Genomic DNA, 21,574 nt, shown 5'->3' on the forward strand with positions numbered 1-21,574 from the left:
CAAACAAAAGTATCATTTGGTCTACTTAACTACAGCAAAGAACAAAAACAGAAGAATTATACATGCTGCACAAGTCCTATAATATCACCATCAGAAAGAAATTGGCATGGGACAATATCCGCAATTTACATTCCATGCAAATGCATGCATCATCCAAAGTTTTCAAAAATCAAATACCTTTCCTACTCAAATGTAATCTAGCATGCATTTAGCCCACTCGAACCGCACTTCATCAATTTCAACTCTGGAGTACTTGAGATTTGTAAACTGTAAAAACACATAAATAATATATTAGTAAACCAAGACTAAAAATCATAGTTGAAAAAGTAGTAAGAACACCAGGTGTTGATTACAAAGAAATTTACTGAGACTTATAAAATATCTTCACAAGCTAATGCAACATCCAGTAGAAAAAGGCATACACGGAGAGCTATTTGCTGCATAGGAAAAAATAGCAAGGCAGAATAAAAAGAATCATCTTATCAATAACTCATAAGATGATTAAATTAAGGCATACCTCTTCAATTGGCTTGATATTCTGGAACAACTTTTTGAGAACAGATAATGACTGTGCATACTCATGGATATGGTAGAGAATGATTGCCTGTGAAGAACCAAATTAACAAAAATACTAAGAAGAGAGCAATTTATTAACTCATTCACTAATTATGGAAAGAAAAATTTTGACAAAATGTGTTTAACTACATACAATATTCAGCATTGTTACTGAAACATCAAACTCTTGGGCATGGACAACTCTACTGCTATTTATAGCAGCACTTTGATGAATTAAAGCAATATTAGCTTTAGACCCTGAAACCATATAGCCTAGGCAGCTATTCTCAGAGTCAGTCTGGTCCACAAAAGTATGTGTAAGCTCTTCACTCTGCTCCTATAACCAATATAGTTATTAATCAAAGAGTGCATGTAAAATATCTTTCCAGTTGCAAGAACAATGCTAGTTTAAGAAATCATAGAATATTGACTGAATGGATAAACATGGATTAAATTATTTTCAACTTTGAAAAAAAGATAGAGAAAATGGTGAAATTACATGAAATAGATAATAAAATATTAGCAATATTCAAAATACCATGATTTGGAGAAGACATGATTCCCAAGGAACAGCAGACTTTTCTGCTATAGAAGAATGGATGATTCTAAAGATCATGTTTAACCTTATCATACATGTTAACTATAATCATGTCATATAATATCATATGTTTAATATGATTATAGCTTTAATGTTTAATAATTTGTTTCCTCAAGAATGTCAGTATGAAGATGAGAAATTATCTTCATAAAGTAATTCAAAAAATCAATTGCCTGTGATTCAGTAAACTTACTTTAACCTTGTTTAATGCATCAAGGAGATTCCTCGGATCAATGCAACCATCTCGAAAGTATTATGCAACAGCAATATTATGAAGAACCTGAAATAAATAGAAAATGATTAAGAGTTCACACAAACAAGAACTATACATTAAATAAACTTCTCTTCTTGGGTACACAAGTCAACAACAAATCATCATGTACTTTAAAAATGAGTAAGATATTAGTTAAAATAGAAATAATTAGAGGAAAAAATAGACATGTTTCATATAGCAGCCAATTAATACATTTTGACATGGAGAAACAACATCAAACCCTGAGTTGCAACTATTAGGGAGACCTAAAGACAAATAGTGTAAAAGCCTTCACACAAAAAGTAGAAGTGTGGATACCAAATATGTAATTTCTTCTTTCATATCAAACCCAACAAAGAATCATTGGATCACTGTCATCTTTGGGAAGCAATGAGATTTCAATTAAAATAGAACAAATTTGAGGAATTTTACATTCTTGATTTGTATAATAACTGGTCAATTGATTTTCGTATGGAGAAGAACCAAGTAAAATATAGTCAATGTAAAATCCTTAAGAGTTGTAGTCGAATTATATTTCAACTAAAATACATATTAAATCAATGACAAATGATAATCAAAGTGAAGAAATAAACAAGTAGACAACATGTTCCATTATCACAACAGTTCACAAAACCTAAACATTCTAAAAACACTAAATCTAAGAATTTATTTGTGGTAAAGAATCTAAGCTTGCTGTGCATGAAATGTAATGAATCTGGAATGCAAATGCTAAACACACTAGGAGTTGAAGTCTTATGAAAGGTCAGGTGCAAGAAAAGGTGAGGACGCTAAAGTTAATGCAGGCTGATGACTTTCACTCTGGAATCTACAATATCCATAGTTCACACATGATTATAGTACACTCTTTTTCATAGCAAACAACACAGAGTAGGATCCACATGAAGTCAACGTACTCAACACCAACTTCAATAACCATAAGTAAGAATTTAATGTTTAACTTAGCCACAAGTTCAAATGCTTGTGCACCACCAGGAACATCAGCCAGTCTTGTCACAATATCCTCTTCATCAGAGTTCTTAATTAACCTTTCCAAAAGACTACTTTTTGATAACAAAGGAAATTGCAAGAAGTACATGAATTAATTTTATAGCACAAGGAATTTGCCTATCCTCGCAAACTAACTCAAAGCCATGAAATCTAGCACGGATACCAAAACTGATCATTATCCAATATACTACAACATTCAGAATAAATCTGTTTCAAATCCTTCAATGAGATATTTAGAGTGCCTAAAATGGTAAGTACTGAATAATCCACATTACTTGTGAGGCTAGGCCATGATTATATAAAGGCCATGACTTGAACCTTAAAACTATGACCAGTAGAATTGAAAAGTAGTTACACCTTCAAATTGTTACAGCTATGTATTACTTGCGAAACAAATGCAACTGTAGGAATATTCAAATCAAAACTTGGCTGATGCAAATCAATTTGGAAAAAACTACAACAATATCAAAGCTTTAAAAAAAACATTCCCACTTCAATTGATTTAAGTTAATAGTAAGATTGAGGAATGCAAAAGATATCAATGAACATGACTAACTGGTACAAGCCAATTTCAAGAAAAAATTCTGAGTTAGTGCCCTCGCCTTGTGGAGATGGAAGGTCATTTCTTCAACTTCGACAATAACATCACTAGGAAGTCCTGTTGTGCAAAACCTGAAAAATACAAATATATAATTTGATGTCTTATTTCCTTATTCAGGTACAGGTCCTCTTGAAAGGTTATGTGGGGAAAAAGTGAATACACATGATTTTATTGCATTTGGAAGCTAACGGTAGAAATAAAATTAAGAAACCAATAGCAACCTTCTGCAAGGTCTCAGCAATGATGAGACCAACATAATTGGTTATGTTTCAAATGTAGCCAACATAAATATCAGAAAACTATCTTGCAAATCCATAATGTGTCATGAAGTTATAAGGACAAGCATTTCATCTACTGAATCCGTGGGGGCTGTTGGGACCAAAATGTAGCTAGAGGGGGGGAGGGTGAATAGCTCGGTGCAATCTCGTGCTCGTCGTTGCTTGCTTCTTATGATGAAATGTAGCGGAAAATACAAAGAAACAACCACACAACGCTAACTCGTAGATTTACTTGGTATTCACCTCAAGAAGAGGTGACTAGTCCAAGGATCCACACACTCACGCACCCTCCACTAATAAAACACTCCTTTACGGTAACTACCGAACGCGGAGAAACCCTACAATACTCTCAATACAACAAGGAATCAAGGGAAGACAAATACAAGAAATATCTTACAAGATATGCAGTGAAAACCCTAACCCTAGCTTCTTCCTCTTGTTGTAGTCACGCCTCTTGAATTGGATGTCTCTCCAAGATCCTTCAAGAACTGGCGGTGAGAGTGGAAAATGTTGTGGAGAAGATGCTATGAAGATCGGAGCTGGAAGCCGTGAGTTCTACCGAGAGAAGAGCTCGCCAACAGCTATATCCTGCGCCAACGGTCGGATCCCGATCGATTGGATTGCTCCCAATCGATCGGGTAGGCTTTGGATCGATCGGTCGATCGATCTATAGCGCCTCTGTGCTCTCGGGAAACGCCTGGATCGATTCACCGATCGATCCAGGGCTTATTGCGCAGAATCGCACCTCCCAATCGATCGCCCGATCGATTAGGAGCTCTGGATCGATCGGCTGATCGATCCAGCGTTGTTCTATGCGATTTCGAGCCTCTCCTAATCGATCCACCAATCGATTGGGAGGAATCTTATCACGGGGACTCACCCAATCGATCGACCGATCGATTGGGCATGAGCCAATCGATCGGCTGATGGATCCTGCTCCTTGATTTTGCCCAAAATCAAGCCCAAAGCCCCCTAAACCAACATCCGGTCACCTATGACCTGTTGGTACATCATGCCTAGCATCCGGTCACCCTTGACTTGCTAGAACTTGCTCACCAAGTGTCCGGTCAATCCTTTTGACCCACTTGGATTTTTCTTCATGCTAAGTATCCGGTCAATCCCTTTGACCTACTTAGACTTCCTAACACTAGATGTCTGATCAAACTTGATCCATCTGGATTTCCTATGCCTGGCTTCACTCACCAGGACTTTCACCTAGTTTCACTTACTAGGATTTTCCTTCTGCCTAGCTTCACTCACTAGGACTTCTCATTATCCTGGCTTCACTCACCAGGACTTTCACCTAGTTTCACTTACTAGGATTTTCCTTCTGCCTAGCTTCACTCACTAGGTCTTTTGTCACGCCCCGGAGGAGTCCCTGTCCGAAGAAATTTCGGCAGCACCTCCCCTGTACGGCGGACAATCTGAAACTTTCTACATCTCATATACCTCAGCCACATGCGGCTGGAATAATAACAGTAAATAAACAATTACCCACGCAGTTTATATAATAAGTAAACAAAATAATAATACCCTGACTCGAAATCAACCCTACTCAACTACACTTGTAAAGCTCAAATCCGACGATAAGATCAACTTACCTCTTCTGCCGTCTAGGCAGGCATGTAGTAGAACAAATCTAAACCATACGAAAATCCATCGATCATAAGAATCCATACAATATCCCAGTATCAAATCAACCAAGTCTAAAACATAGTCAAATGAGAAGCATAAACAAAACCAAAGATAACTATAGCTGGTGGTCTGCAGGGGACTAGCAACTGGAACTCTCTCTCCTGACAGCATCAACCTGAAATATAACAACAATGGAGGCGGGGTGAGTCCAACACTCAGCAGGTACAATTGATATGCAAAGTAAGGAAATAACACCTAGCACTAATCATGTGTACAGTCTCCTGATAAAAAGAAGATAAAAATGCATCTGAAGTAAACAGGAGAGAAACTGTACTAACCAGGAGCTGGGTATAAGGACAAACAGTCCGAGTGATATAGAAATCCTGTATGCATGTCAAACATAGGTACCCAAACAATATGCAGCATATAAATGCAGCAAACACAAACACAAGCAATAAATGCATCATGCATATGATGCCAATGTCATGGTCACCCCTGACGCCAGTCAGCCAACTCACAACAAAAGTGGGACCAAGTGGGTAGGGCTGTGACAACCGTGCACTCTGCATCACTACTCCTGATGAGTGAACGAGAGGACGGGATGCTGTCGGAGTACATACATACTCCTACCCCAAATCATAAATGGGGGAGCGCAATGCTCTCATCTCCCGGTACACGATGACGGGGAGGGGTCCCTAACGTGCTACACGCTGCGTCACACTACCCATGAGCGGACCAACGGAGCACCGGAAGAGCAAACTGACGTGCTACCACGCTGCGTCACGCTATCCATAAGCGTCACAACGGAGCACCGAACAGTGATGAAACTGGCGATGTGCTCGACAATAATGGAGCAATCTATCACACAGCATGCAATCATGTGAATGGTGCATGACACTAAGCATGGCAATATACTAAACCACTCTATAGACATATAATGATGTGCACCATAGTGAACAAATCGTAACAAAGTACACTAATCAAATAAGGTATCAAACCTAGGTCCTGAACATGGTGAAACATGGTTATATCACTACCCCTATGAGCATGTATAATCAGGTACATAACAACACGAAATGCAAAACAAACAATCAATCAAGCAGGTAACAGGTAATTGGGTAGTGATTAACCGAAACAAATGAGGAACATAATTAATGCAACTTGTTAATTTCATTACTATGCATATCAAAGACAATAAGTCAAAAGTACCCGCCTCCAATATAGATCGAGCTAAACGACCTCTGTGACGAAGTGCTCGTCCCGCGTCAAACTCCTGTGTTATCACACAAAAGGACTGGTTTAGCTAATTCTATCATACAACAATTAGCCAAATTAAATTCCAAATCCAACTAATCAATTAGGGTTAATTTCGTTAACCTTAACCCTTCCTTTATTCAATTGATCAAGATCCATATATATACATATATGTATATCCGACCTAACAAAATAAATTCAAGTGTGCAGCAGCATGCTACGCTTAACCTTTCCTAGCTCCAATCAAGTGTACACGGTAACCAAAAGAAATAACTTTCTCTACATCTTACCTCAATTCACCTCACTGTCGCTTCTTGATCCACAGTCTCAGAGTGTGTTCGCTGCTGGAGCTAAAGAGAATTCATAGAAACAACCTACTAGATTCCTTCCCACTGGTCAAATCAATTTGCGATCAAGCAACAGAGATAACAATTCCAGAAATGACCCAAATTTTCCAACTCACCTTACCTTCTTCCTCTCCACTGGTCGAAGGTGATCCAAGACTCCGGCGACAATGCTAGGGCACAGATGAAGTCGGCTACCGGCGCTAGGGCACAGCAAGAAGCCGCGCCGATGTACTACAGGTGGTAGCGCCGTCGGGTGGAGAAAGCTCGGCCGAGAAGATGGCTAGGGCACAAGCACAAATGAGGCGGCACAGGGAGGAGCGGCACTGACTCCGGGCGACCTAAGGCACGACACAGTGGTGGCAGCCGGCCCTAGGGCTCGGCTGGATCGGCGTCGGTGAAGGGAAGAAGGCGTCGGCTAGGGCACAACCCACGGAATCGAGAGTAAGGTGGCGGCGGCGCGATGAAGGAAATGAAGAAGAGAAGAGTCGGCCTTCCGTTTTGTACACTCGAAAAGGAGCAACCACCGCCGGCAGTTAGGGCAAGGAAGAAGAGAAGGCGCGGGTGAGGGCGTCGGGCGCGTGCGGAAGGTCTCGGCGAGGAAGAAAATAGAAAAAGAAAGTAAAAGAAAAGAAATAAGAAAAAGGAATTTATAAAATAAACAATTCCTCACTTAAATGGGTAGCCTAAACAAGCCTTTTCGGGAACCCAAATTTTATCCCCGTTAACTCGTCCATACGAGTTCCAAAAAAATTCCGAAAAAATTTCCAAAAATTCTGGAAAATTCCCTTATCATTATTCTCTATTTTATGATATTTTACATCTTTCACCTGGTTTCACTTACCAGGATATCCCATACTGCCTAGCTTCACTCACTAGGTCTTTCACCTGGCTTCACTCACCAGGATTTTCCAGTCAAGTATCCAGTCAACCTTGACCTACTTGACTCTTCTTCACAATCTCCCCACATGAACAATTGCCCCTGCAATCTCCATGTGTTGTTTACATGTATTGTCAAACATCGAAACCCAAATATCAAGACTCGAGCTTGACTTAGTCCAAGCTCAGTCAACTTGGTCAACCTTGACCTGAGGAATATTGCACCAACAATCTCCCCCTTTTTGATATTTGACAATACCACATTTAAGTTAGGCTAATCCCATAGCCTCAACTCCCTTCACGCCACTAGGCAATGAAGGCGTAAGTTAAACCCTGCGTTCTCCCCCTAAGAGGGCAAACTCCCTCTTAGATAATGAAGGCCTAACTTAAACCCTTTTATTCTCCCCCTATTGACACACATCAAAATAAGCAAACTCTCCCCCTGAAGAGTTACCTAACGTTGTTCACAACTTCACTTGTTGCTCACAACCCGATAATGAAGGTCTCATACCCTTCACTATCATTAAATGCTCATCCTTGAGCAGACACCCCTTGAATAACGAAGATATCCACTCTCCATTATTTTCAAATGCTCAACCTTGAGCATTTCCGTGAAAGAAGGTTAACCACCTTCCAAGGTGAAAAAGTATTTTTCATGTCCTTAAAGAGTAACTCCCCCAAAAGACATGTACGAAACTTCTGTCGTTGCACTAACAATGACTTGGAATCCCTAAACCTTTAGGCAACCCAAAATTAGAAGTTTTGAGGTTCATAAATTCAATAATGAAACCAAACCTCAACTTAAACTTCGACTTAGTCTTCCTTAACCAATCCATCCTTGTTCTCATCGTGAAAACTCCCCTTAAATGTGTATAAATATGTTTTGAGAGGTTAGAAATGGTTACCTAGACTAAAGATGGTCTAAAATGCTGAAATCAGGCTTTACCAGCCAAAATCAGCATTCCCAATCGATTGGAGTTGGGTTTCAATCAATTGAACCTTGCTGAATCGATCTACTGATCGATTCAGACTTCGTGGATCGATTGGCTGATTGATCCAACGAGCTTCTGCTCGTGAGAAAACTCCTCTCAATCGATTGCCCGATCGATTGAGGCACTTCAATCGATCACCCATCGATCGGGTGATCGATTGAAGCACTGAAAAACTGAAATTCAATTTCAGTGAATTTCAGAAACCCTTAGAAAATTCTATAAAATTCAAAAAATTATGAAAATTCATGTAGACATTTCTTAGGGCATATACCATCAAGAAAAAATAGTTTTCTAAGAAAATACTTCATATTTTCCAAGATTGACACAAACTAGAAGACTTGTAAAAACTTTAGTATTTTCTTCTAGTTTGTGTCTAACTTTTCAATGATGAGTACTATCAAAAGATAGTCTTCACCAAGGTTTTCAAAAGAATTTTAAAATGATTTTCAAAACCAATATCTAACCATGTTCCTTGGGCTCAATGCACATGACTTGTACATTAGCTTTCCCAATGATTGGAAAACACATAACTATGTGTTCGATGAACTTAAAACTCACAAAAATACACTAAATCAACATCTTGAGTTTTGTTCATCATCCTAACATCTCACTTGTATTTTATGTGTACTAAACCACATACAAGTCACCTTATAGTTCATAGTGAGATGTAAAGTTAGGTTTTGCCCTAATCTAGGGATCATGTATATCTACCTAGGCATTTTGAGGTTATGAACATCCACCAAGGATGTTATTTGTTAATAAATGTCATTTGTCCATAAATTACAAGGCATTAAAATAATGCATGATATGTTATGGCATACATCAAAAAGAAATAATTTTCAAAAGAAAATTTCCTATAACTATATGATGTATGTATGACATGACATGGTATTTTTGTATTTTTCATAACAAGACATGAATGTAAAAATAAATATGATGTCATGGCATATGATAGACAAACAAAGCATGGAAAATTAGCATAAACGAAATACCTAGATTATCTATCTAAGTATCCTTAACCCTTAGCTAAATTAAAATTTAACCCTAGATTGCCCACTATTTCCCAAGAAAATGCCAAAATTCAATTTTGACATTTCTTTTGATTTTCCTAATTTTGTGCCAATTTAAATTAAGCATATTCCTCAAATTTTGACACAAATTACTCTTTTAAAGAGTAACAAATTAAAATAAGGCCTAGACTTGCCTTTAACTTCCCAATAAAATGCCAACATCCCAACTTGGCATTTCTTTAGACTTGATTTCTTGTGCCAATTAAAATTATATCCAAATACTCAAATTTTTGGCATATCTTACTCTTTCCAAGAGTAAGCCATTAATCCTTATCATTTTTAAAGGTTAACAATAACTTTGAAAATGCTCTTAGAGTGCCAACTTTATCATGATTGGGTTAACTACCCTTTCAATTAGAGTTGACACTTTCTAACCCATTTAAGGGGTAGAGAAAATACTCATAGGAACCCAAAACCTATTGGTGCTCCTTGGATGCTCTAGGTATTTACTAGGGATAACTTCCCTAGATACCTTCCTAGTGACCTTGTTAGGCTTCTTAGAAGCCTTGGTCACATTTTCTAGATCAACTCTAGGGATTTCTTCCCTTGTGACCTTCTTTTTGACTTTCTTGGACTTCTTAGAAGTCTTAGTCACTTTTATTGCAAAAATACTCTTAGGAATAACCTTCCTAGTATTTTTGACTTGACCATTTGACCTAGACTCGGTTCCATAGCTATATGGAACCCTATGGTAAGAAATTACATCCTTCTTAGTCTTTGGTTTGTATCCCAAACCTCTATGGCCATTGGATGACTTTTGTTGTCTTAAACCTAGGCTATGCTCATTTTTCCCTTTTAGGATATTTTTCATCCTTTTTAGGGTCTTTTCTAATTTATCAAGTCTTGACCTCAAGACTTGATTTTCTCTCCATAATCCCTCAACCTTGGATTTTTCACTAAAACCTTGATTTTTCTTTTTCTTAGGTAAATACCTAAAATCCTTAGGATTACTTCCTAGTTGGTTATCTACCTTCTTAGTCCTAGATGTGGTAGTCTTAGCATGGAGAACCATATGTTTTTCTTTAATATTATTATGCTCCCTATTTCTATGGTAAATAGCATTAAAATGATAAAAATTAGAACTAGCATACTTTTTACCATTATTCAAAGGAGTAGGCTCAATAAATGATACCTTTCTTTTTACCTTGGAGGCTCCCCCTTGAGTTGTGCTTCCTCCATGAGCCTTGACCGCTTTCTTCCCCTTGGGGCATTGGCTCCTATAATGTCCCTTTTGATTGCAAGAGAAGCACACAATGTGCTCCTTGCTCTTCTTTGTTCCGGGGACGGTCTCCTTAGGCTTCACCTTGCCCTTTAGTGCCACTTGGCCCTTCTTATTGGCCAATTTGGGGCATTTGCTCTTGTAGTGTCCATGTTCCCTACACTAAAAACATATAATATGATTTTTATTGTTAATTGGAACATTTATACCTTCATGTGTAGGGATGGCACTTGATCCTCCATTTGATTTAGCTTGACTTGTGGAGGTGGAAGCTTCTTCATCCTCTTCTTCTCTTGACCCGGATGTGGAGGCTTCTTCTTGCTCCGGTGTCAATGATCTACACTCCCCCTCAATCCTAGAGGTGGAGGCTTCTTCATCTTCGTCCTGTATATGGAACAAGGAGTATGCCCTCTCCTTGCCCTCTTCATTACATTCCTTTGAAGATGAAGCTTCTTGGACTTCTTCTTCGGAAGATGAGCATCTCTCACCTTCGGAATTCTCCTCCTCTTGGTCTTGCTCCAATGAGTCACCCTCTTTGGATTTTTCTTAGATTGGTACAGTGGAGGGGATCTCATGAATCTTGGCCAATTTTCTCCATAGCTCTTTGGCATCTTCAAAATTTCTAATTTGCTCCAAGATGTTGCTCGGCAATAAATTGACCAAAAGCTTGGTCACTATGTCATTGGCCCCACATCTTTGAATTTGGTCTTGGCTCCACTTGCTCCTCTTGAGAATTTTGCCCCTTGAATTCTTTGGAGCTTCGAAGCCTTCCACTAGAGCAAACCATTGCTCTATCTCCACCATTAAGAAATTCTCGATCCTTGATCTCTAAATATCGAAGCTCATCATTGTGAATGGTGGAGGCACCCTTGTGTCGAATCCAAGACCATCTTGGAATTCCATTTGAAGTTGAGCTTGATGATGAAGTCTTTGACTTGATAGAATTTGCTCCAACTTCTACACCCTCTAGCTCTTTGCCCCTTCCAGCGATGATTTCGGTGAAGAGCGGCCTCGCTCTGATACCACTTGTTGGGACCAAAATGTAGCTAGAGGGGGGGTTGAATAGCTCGGCGCAATCTCGTGCTCGTCGTTGCTTGCTTCTTGTGATGAAATGCAGCGAAAAATATAAAGAAACAACCACACAACGTTAACTCATAGATTTACTTAGTATCCACCTCAAGAAGAGGTGACTAGTCCAAGGATCCACACACTCATGGACCCTCCACTAATAAAACACTCCTTTACGGTAACTACCGAAGGCGGAGAAACCTTACAATACTCTCAATACAACAAAGAAGCAAGGGAAGACAAATACAAGAAATATCTTACAAGATATGCAGTGAAAACCTTTGACTTGGATGTCTCTCCAAGATCCTTCAGAATTGGCGGTGAGAGTGAAAAATGCTATGGAGAAGCTGCTATGAAGATCGGAGCTGGAAGCCGTGAGTTCTACCGAGAGAAGCGCTCGTCAACAGCTATATCCTGCGCCAACGGTCGGATCCTGATCGATTGGATTGCTCCCAATCGATCGGGGAGGCTTTGGATCGTTCGGTCGATCCAGAGCGCCTCTGTGCTCTCGGGAAATGCCTGGATCGATTAACCAATCGATCCAGGGCTTATTGTAAAGAATCACACCTCCCAATTGATCGCCCGATCAATTGGGAGCTCTGGATCAATCGGCTGATCGATCCAGCGTTGTTCTGTGCGATTTCGAGCCTCTCCCAATCGATCCATCGATCGATTGGGAGGAAGCTTGTCGTGGGGACTCACCCAATCGATCGGCCGATCGATTGGGTATGAGCCAATCGATCGGCTGATCGATCCAGCTCCTTGATTTTGCCCTAAAATCAAGCCCAAAGCCCCCTAAACCAACATCCGGTCACCTATGACCTGTTGGTACATCATGCATAGCATCCGGTCACCCTTGACTTGCTAGAACTCGCTCACCAAGTGTCTGGTCTGTTGGTGCGGGAAGGATCCGACGATCGAACCTAAGTTTTGATAATGACAAAGGATTCAAAGTTAAGGTGTGTTGTAATCTAACAAGTCTGTCAAGTGTTTCAGGAAAAGACCTAACTATGGTTAGGCAAGGTAAAAACCCTAGGGGGTGGTAACCCTAGGTCATAGGGGGTGGTAACCTTATGCGGAAAGTCTTGGTGAGTCGAGTGCTTCAGGCAAAAGTCCTAGGGGGGGGGTAACCCTAGGTAGAAAGTCGTGGTGTCGCGAACCAGGTGAAAGACTGGACCAGCCAGGAAGCGGAAGTACAGCAGAAAGTCTGGAAGCATCGAGCACCGAGCAAAAGTCCAGTCGATCTGGAGGATCGCACTGGCATCAGGTAAATCTCCTGAGTGGAGTAGGTGAGGACGCGTTCCCCGTAGAGGGAACAGTAGGCGTCGGGTCGACCTAGGGTTTCTGGTTGGAAATCCGAAGTCAGACCCGGACAGTCCGGAGACTGGCATTATATTCTGTTATCATATTTACTGTTGTTTTGTGCTAACTTTGTTTTGCAGGGTATGTGTTTGGGACTAACATTTTTGCAGAACCAAAGGAGCACAAGTTAACCTTGGATGAACAATGTCCGAGGCGCCTCCATGGAGCTTGGAGGTGCCTCGGGTGCGAGCCAGGAAAAGCCAGCGCAACAGACTGGAGGCACCTTGAATGAAGCTCAAGGCGCCTTGGACCGAACGCTGAAGGCGCCTTGGAGAGGCTGAAGGCGCCTTGAACCAGATAGAGTTCGACCAGGTCTGTGCTGATCCACGCGTGCGACTCGGCGGGCTAGAGGCACCTTGAGAGGGTTTGAAGGTGCCTTGAACACAGTATAAATAAAGGTCTCGAGGCAGCAGCCAATACAACTCATTCCAAGTGATCCTCTTACTGCGTGCTGCTAAATCGACGACACGGAAGTGCTGCGACTTGACACCGACGACCCAGAGCTTTGCTTTTTCATCCATTGTTGTCGGTATAAGATTTTTGGTTTAAATTAAGCTGTAAATTGTTATACTTGTAAACCTTATCGAGCTTATAGTTGTTGCCCACGGAAAGTGATCAAGGATCGCGGGCCTTCGAGTAGGAGTCGATCTAGGCTCCGAATGAAGTAAATCCTCGTGTTCTTTCTGTTTGTTTTTCTTTATTCCGTTGCATGTTTTAACTCCGATAGTTTTACGATTCTGAACCGAGTGAAAGCCACGAGCGCTATTCACCCCCCTCTAGCGCTTCTCAATCCAATAATTGGTATCAGAGCGGGGTCGCGTTGATCTGGTGCAACCACCAATCACGCAATATTTTTTCGTGGTATTTTTTTTTTGGTTTCTTGGAGTCAATTAGAAATTAGCTTTTTAGCTAAATTCTAATTCCTTTTCGAATCGGTTTTGCTCGAAGTTGGTCAATACCACTCAAGCTCGTCTCTTTTTATTAATCCTGCACTACTCATCCAAAACTCAGTCTTGGAACAGAATTCTTTTATCTTTATTTTTTTTGCAAGATGTCGATAACCCAACAAGAAGGCTACAGCACTATTTGTCCCCCACTTTTCTCCGGAGAAAACTTCAGATATTGGAAGGGGCGAATAGAAACCTTCCTGAAGACGCAATTCGATACATGGATGATAGTCAAGACCGGACTACAACTCCCATCCGATGAAGACGGCAAGCCAACACCCTGCGAAAAATGGGAACCGACCACAATCAAGAAAGTGGAAGCTGATGCCAAAGCGACCTGCACCCTCCAGTGTGGACTGACCAAGGAGGAGCTCAATCGAGTTGGTCCATTCACATCAGCAAAGGAGCTTTGGGAGAAACTGATCGAACTCCACGAGGGCACCTCCGACACCAAGGTTAGTAAAAGAGATTTATTACTTAATAAACTGTATAATCTAAAGATGCAGGAAGGTGAGACGGCAAGTTCATTGTACGCAAGAATTCAAGACATCCTCAACTCCCTCCACAGAATTGGGCAGAAGGTCGAGAATAGGGACATCATAAGGTATGCACTCAATTCCTTTCCTAGGAGCATTTTGTGGGCATCAATGGTAGATGCCTACAAAGTCTCCAAGGATCTATCTTGTATTAAATTAGATGAATTATTTTCAGAATTCGAACTTCACGAGCAGACTAATGCACAGCCAACCGAGAAGGGGGTTGCTTTGGTTACAGATACTAGTCGAACATGTGAACCGAGATCACGACGAAGAACTGAACCAGAGTCAGAAGAAGAACCCGATTCAGACGATGAAGATGATGAATTAACAACCGAGCTCGTGAACCTCGTAAAGAAGCTCTACAAGAAGAAGAAAGGCTTCAACAAGAAGGACCTAAAGAAGGCAGTCCAATCCAAGGAGGCCTAACCAAGTTCTAAGGTAAAATTCGAAGTGATCTGCTACGGGTGCAACCAGAAGGGGCACATCAAGGCCAACTGCCCTAATCAAAAGGATGCAAAGAAGCAAAGAAGGAAGAAGGCCTTAAAGGCGACATGGGGCGAATCTTCCTCAAAAGACGACGACGACGAACTCGATCAGACGAGTTTACTTGCGTTGATGGCCCGGGACCAGATCAACGAATCCGAGAGCGAGATCGAGTCGGAGGCCGAGTCCGAGCGAAGCCACAGATCCGTATCCATTTCCGAAGGGCTCGATCCCTCTGTAAGTATCCCTCGACTCAATAACTTAGTCAATTATTTATTACGAAAATTAGCTAAGTTGAATCTTAGAATTAAGTCACTTCTAAAGGAAGTAGCTGTTCTTAAAGAAGTGACTGACTCCAAATCTTTGACTGAACCAGTTCAGACTGGAAACTCAACTCAAGTTCAAAAACTTGAAGAAGAGAACTCCAGTCTGAAAACTCAAGCCAAGGATCTGGAGAAAACACTAGAACGGTTTTCTTTAGGTTCCTAGAATCTTGACCTAATTCTTGGGACACAAAGAGCCGTGTATAATAGAACTGGTCTAGGATTTAAACCAAAAAGGAAATACAAATCTTACTTATCTCTTATAGAAAGAACAAATAGAAAAATAGTCCAAGCATGGGTCCCCAAGTCCAAATTGATTAATCAAGTTGGACTTGGTCAATATTGGATCTCGAAGGATCAAATACACTACTTCGATAGACCATATCGAGGCTATGATCCAGGGGGAGCAAAAAGAAAAACAATATTAATAAAACGAACATAATTTCCAATTAAATTAAAAATTCAAAAATAAATTAAAAAATTAAATTAAAATTTAAAATTCAATTAAAAAATTTGAAATTAAATTAAAATTTAAAATTCAAAATTCAATTAAAAATTTGAAATTAAATTTCAAAATTCAAAATTCAATTAAAAATTCTAAATTAAATTTCAAAATTTAAAATTCAAAATTCAATTAAAAATTAAAAATTAAATTTCAAAATTTAAAACTCTAAATTCAATTAAAAATTCGAAATTAAATTAAAATTCAAAATTCAAAATTCAATTAAAAATTCAAAATTAAATTAAATTCAAAATTCAATTTAAATCAAATAAAAAATTAAAAATAGAAGGAGGATTCAGAATAGTTGGCACCTGCAACTAATCTACCCGAAATGGGTAAACAAGAGTAGACTACCCGGCAGGATAATTAAGGTTAGATAAAATAGGCTAGGTTTAACTTGACCTACGGTATTGTTGAAGTTTTTGGATGATAGTACGTTAGGGAAGCTTGGGCATCGCATGCCTAGGAAGATATGGTTTCGACCTAGTGCATTTGGCCAAGTGGAAATAACCGAAGCTACCCTTAAATGGATCCTAACTAGTTAGACCAAGGTTTAATATTAAGTTTAATGGGTAGGACTATTTGGAAAACCTCGAAGGCATGGTTACTTTAATGAGTTCCTTGTGACTCACCATAGCCCAGAAGTTTATCCAAAGAATGCTTACTTGTTGAACCCAAAGCTAAACCTGAATCTAACACAAAGTTAAACATAACCCTAAAATTGGACCTTAATTCATCTCACAAAAATTATAGGATTCCCTAATTAAAAATTTAGATCGGGTGAGATAACTAAGAAATTTAAAATTCAAATTCAAAATTAAATTCATAATTAATATTATTTTTTAAAATAGAATCTTTTAAAACTTAATTTCAAAACTATTTGAAAAATCTTTGAAAAATCATTTTAAAAATCTTTTAAAACTTAATTTCTAAATTATTTTGAAAAATCTTTGAAAAATCATTTTAAAAATCTTTTAAAACTTAATTTCAAAATTATTTGAAAAATCTTTTAAAAAATATTTTAAAAATATTTTAAAACTTAATTTCTAAATTATTTTGAAAAATGTTTGAAAATTTATTTTAAATTTTTTTTAAAACTTAATTTCTAAATTATTTGAAAAATCTTTTAAAAATTATTTTAAAAATCTTTAAAAAACTTAATTTCAAAATTATTTGAAAAATCATTTTAAAAAATCTTTTAAAACTTAATTTCAAAATTATTTTGAAAAATCTTTTAAAACTTAATTTTTTAATCAAACTCAATTACCTTTCAAATTAACTTAAAATTGTTCTTTGAAATCGACTTAAACATTATTTTTCAAATTAATTAACTTAAAATTATTAACTTCAAAATAAACCTAAAGTTAGATCTTTGTTTCAACAAATACAAACTTAAACTTAATCACTTCACTTTCTTTTCATCAAATAGAGCCCAATTCAAACAATTTATGTGTAGGAACATAAAAAATTGGATCAGTGGATGTTAGATAGTGGATGCTCCAGACACATGACTGGAGATAAACTAAAGTTCACAAAGCTCAAACTAAAGAATTTAGGGTCTGTTGCATTCGGCAACGACGACAAACTTAAGGTAATCGGAAGAGGTAACATCGAACTTAGTTTCGATTTTATTATTCGAAAAGTTCTATTAGTTGAAAACCTTAATTTTAAACTTCTAAGTATAAGCCAATTATGTGATAGTGGATATTTAGTTACCTTTGACAGATCTAGTTGTTTAGTTAAAAATATTGAAAACCCTGAAATCACACTTAAGGGGCTTAGGACAAATAATATGTACTCAATTGATCTACCCACTTCCTCATTAAAGTGTTTTCTAACACAAGTAGAGGAAACTGAATTGTGGCACAGAAGATTGAGTCACACTCACACTAGACTCATTTCAAAAATGAGTCAAAATGGTCTAGTTAAAGGTTTGCCCAAATTAAAATTTATTGAAAACTCAATCTGTAATGCTTGCCAACAAGGAAAACAAACCAAGTCAACCCACAAATCAACTAATCTAGAAAGAACTAACTCTTTACTTGAGCTCCTTCACCTTGACCTATTTGATTCACATGGAGCCAAGTCCCTAAGCAAGAACCAATATTGCTTAGTAATAATTGATGACTACTCTAGGTTCACCTGGGTAAAATTTCTAAAAACAAAAGATGAAACTTTTGAAGAATTTAGTAATTTTTGCAAGTTAACAGAAAATGAAAAAGATACTAAAATTAAAAGAATAAGAAGTGATCATGGGGGGAATTTGAAAATCATAGGTTTACCTAATTCTGTAAAATCAATGGATACCAACATGAATTTTCATGTCCTAGAACCCCCCAACAAAACGGTCTAGTGGAACGTAAAAATAGAACCCTACAAGAAGCCGCTAGAACCATGCTAAATGAATATAACTTAAGTCATCAATTTTGGGCCGAAGCCATAAATACAGTAAATTATATTCAAAATAGAATTCTAATTAACAAATATCACAATAAAACTCCTTATGAAATGTATTATAATAAAATTCCCAACCTAAACTACCTAAAAGTTTTTGGATGTAAAGTTCATATTTTAAATACTAAAGATTACTTAGGAAAATTTACACCCAAATCAAACCAAGGAATCTTTTTAGGGTACTCCACAACCAGTAGGGCCTATAGAGTCTATAACCAAAATACCCTAAAAGTTGAAGAAACAACTAATATAATATTTGATGAAGAAAATAATCTACCTAACTTAAATGAAAAAGTTGACATTAATCCAAGAATTATTGAAGACGCTGAAATTCATCCCAACACTAATAAACTAGAGGAACCAATTTCTGACCCAAATATAAGACCAACTAGAGCAAGTACCTCTCACCCATCTGACCAAATTTTGGGTGATCCAAACCTAGGAGTCAGAACTAGATCCTCATATAGGAACCTGAGTCAGATTGCCCTTATTTCAAAGATTGAGCCTAAGACTATAGAAGAAGTCCTACCCGACCCAAACTGGATCATTGCTATGTAGGAAGAGCTAGCACAATTCAAAAGAAACCAAGTCTGAGAACTAGTACCTGAACCCATAGATAAGTCCATAATTGACACCAAATGGGTATTTAGGAACAAATTGGATGATCAGGGTGAAATAGTTAGAAACAAGGCCAGACTAGTAGCCAAAGGATTCAGTCAGGTTGAAGGTTTAGATTATGACGAAACCTATGCACCAGTAGCTAGACTCGAATCCATTAGGATGCTGCTAGCCTATGCAGCACATAAAGGGTTTAAGTTGTACCAAATGGATGTAAAATCCGCGTTCCTAAATGGGTTCATTAAAGAAGAGGTCTATGTAAACCAACCCCCCATATTTGAGGACTTAGACTACCCTAATCATGTATTTAAATTGAAAAAGGCCTTATATGGACTTAAACAAGCTCCTAGAGCATGGTATGAACGGTTATCCAATTACTTAACATCCAAAGGTTTTAACCAAGGTCACATAGATCCAACCCTATTTGTAAAAACTATAGAAAAGACATCTTCATAGCACAAATCTATGTTTATGATATAATTTTTGGCTCAACTAACTCTAAATTTCTAAAATAATTCGTTAAATTAATGAAAAATGAGTTTGAAATGAGTATGGTTGGAGAACTAAATTTCTTCTTAGGTTTACAAATTAAACAAACAAAAGATAAAATCTACATTTACCAAACTAAATATGCCAAAGAACTAATTAAAAACTTTGACATGGAGCATTCTAAAATTATAAATACCCCAATGGCCACTAACATCAACATTGACTCGGACCCAGAAGGAAAATCAGTAGACCCAAAGTACTATAGAAGTATAATAGGAAACCTACTCTACCTAACTACAAGTCGACCAGATATAATATTTGCAGTTGGTATGTGTGCAAGATACCAATCTTGTGCAAAAGAATCACATTTAACATATGTTAAAAGAATACTTAGATATATAAAAGGCACCCTCAATATAGGACTTTGGTACCCTAGAACTAGAACTTTTGACCTGTTTGGCTATTCTGACTCAGACTATGCCGGGTGCAAATTAGACAGAAAAAGTACAAGTGGTAGTTGCCAAATCCTAGGTCAGTGCCTAGTAAGTTGGTCAAGCAAAAAGCAATATTGTGTTGCTCTGTCAACCACTGAAGCTGAATACATAGCCCTAGGAGAGTGTGCCTCTCAACTTTTGTGGATGATGCATACCTTAAAAGACTATCAATTAAAATACAAAAATACAAAAATCTTAATTGATAATATAAGCTCAATTAATCTAACTAAAAATCCAATTCACCACTCTAGGACTAAACACATAGAGGTAAAGCATCACTTTGTAAGGGATCACGTCGCTAAAGGTGAACTTGCACTCAACTATGTTGAGTCTAAATCAAACCTAGCTGACATTTTCACAAACCCTTACCTGAACTTGAGTTCAGTGCACTTAGAAGACAAATAGGAATGTGCTGGGTAGAATAGATGCTACTTTTCAAACTCATTCTCCTACTTAATCATTCTATTCTTTTTTCAAAAATTCTAGGAAAAATAATGATTTTAAAATCCCCTTTTCTTAGAATTTTCAAAAATTGGACTTAGTTGAGGCTCTACCCTAGAAATCCTGTTCCCCATGATTCAAGCCGGAGCATCTCACAAACACCTAGGTATACCTTGCTTGTGCTTGAAAAACATAGAATGGTGTGAGATGCATAGGGTACAGCCTGGACTCAAGAATGCTTATTTCTGTACATCAATATGAGTCTGGGCGTTAAATACTTTATTAACAGTAATCAAGTCAAGTCTTCCAGCCTTAGTCAAATCTAACTGGACTAAATGACTTAACTTGACTAACCAAGTGAAAGTTGCTGCCCTCTAGGCAATCAGCAAGTAGCTAAAGGTTAGACAGTTGGTGAAGAAAATAGAAATATTAAGATTAAGCATGCTTGTAATTTAGGGCTTTGATACCTGATCAAGACAAGTTAAATAAGTTAACTCATGCCTGGACTTAAGGACCAACTGAATAAATAACTTAAATTTTTAGCTACTCTCTCTTTATCCTAAAAATTAACAAGTTCTTACTCCTAATTGTTCAAAAAATAAGTATTATTTTATTCAAAATTAAGCTAAGTCCCTTTTTCACTTAAGCTATATCTTCAAAATTCAATGCTTGCAAAAGGAATTAGCTAAGTGATTCATAGAGCAAATTTCAAATTTTTTCAAACTTAGCCAACCTTGAAACCTAACTTTAAAAATTCTTGCTAAGATATTTTCCTAAGTCACCTTTCAGATAGTTTTGCAAAATTTTAACTCAGTGCTTTAAAAATTTTAGGTGAAAATTTATTTTTCAACTTAGCACTTATCCCATTTTTTTCATAGCCTAATTTACTTTTCAAAAAGAAAAATTGAAAATTATTTTCAACTGGCTTATTTTTTGATAAATGGAAAAGGGGGAGAGTAGGAAATTCAAAAGTAAAAAAAAAAAGTAAAAATTCAAAATTCAAAAAGGAAGCCATGTATTAAGGGGGAGCTTCACAAATGTTTAAGTGTTAGCTTAATTTATGCTTTTATTTGAATTTATATACTTAAGCTTGCTCACTTAAAACCTTTTAAAATATTTATGCATTTGTTTTATTTAACTTTGAATTTGGGTTGTCATAATCAAAAAG

At 37.7% G+C, this 21,574-nt stretch overlaps 1 protein-coding gene and 1 long non-coding RNA gene across 5 annotated transcripts in view; both read right to left on the reverse strand.

Moving 5' to 3' along the window:
- Positions 1 to 210: 210 nt before the first annotated feature.
- Positions 211 to 1,435, reverse strand: LOC122056449 (CCR4-NOT transcription complex subunit 10-like). Of its 3 annotated transcripts, none has more exons than XR_006133168.1 (5): positions 1,347 to 1,435; positions 710 to 892; positions 518 to 604; positions 366 to 437; positions 211 to 267 (listed from the first exon to the last, which is right to left on the reverse strand). XR_006133168.1 is itself a non-coding variant. In XM_042618407.1 (4 exons), the coding sequence occupies exons 2-4, from the start codon at positions 821 to 823 to the stop codon at positions 372 to 374; spliced, it is 267 nt and encodes an 88-aa protein (XP_042474341.1). In that variant the 5' UTR covers positions 824 to 892; positions 1,347 to 1,435; the 3' UTR covers positions 304 to 371. The 3 variants fall into 3 exon arrangements, 1 of the variants encoding a protein (XP_042474341.1); XR_006133167.1 differs by having other exon boundaries at positions 220 to 267; positions 354 to 437; XM_042618407.1 differs by lacking the exon at positions 211 to 267 and having other exon boundaries at positions 304 to 437.
- Positions 1,436 to 3,016: 1,581 nt separating this feature from the next.
- LOC122056450 overlaps positions 3,017 to 21,574 on the reverse strand; it is a 32,298-nt gene continuing 13,740 nt past the window's right edge. The window contains exon 3 of one of the 2 annotated variants that reach the window (XR_006133169.1): positions 3,017 to 3,086. This is a non-coding gene — a long non-coding RNA (uncharacterized LOC122056450). Of the gene's footprint in view, positions 3,087 to 5,060; positions 5,104 to 21,574 lie in introns of those variants that run through there. The other variant, XR_006133170.1, reaches the window with a different exon arrangement.

The sequence above is a fragment of the Zingiber officinale genome, chromosome 3B (genome assembly GCF_018446385.1).
Source record: "Zingiber officinale cultivar Zhangliang chromosome 3B, Zo_v1.1, whole genome shotgun sequence".
NCBI classification, from domain to species: domain Eukaryota; kingdom Viridiplantae; phylum Streptophyta; class Magnoliopsida; order Zingiberales; family Zingiberaceae; genus Zingiber; species Zingiber officinale.

Coding starts and splice junctions, on each gene's coding strand:
- LOC122056449 (XM_042618407.1), bottom strand. CDS start 823: ATGGTTTCAGGGTCTAAAGCTAATATTGCTTTAATTCATCAAAGTGCT. Junction 605..709: donor CAGTAACAATGCTGAATATT/GTATGTAGTTAA, acceptor GGTTCTTCACAG/GCAATCATTCTCTACCATAT. Junction 438..517: donor ATATCAAGCCAATTGAAGAG/GTATGCCTTAAT, acceptor TTTCCTATGCAG/CAAATAGCTCTCCGTGTATG.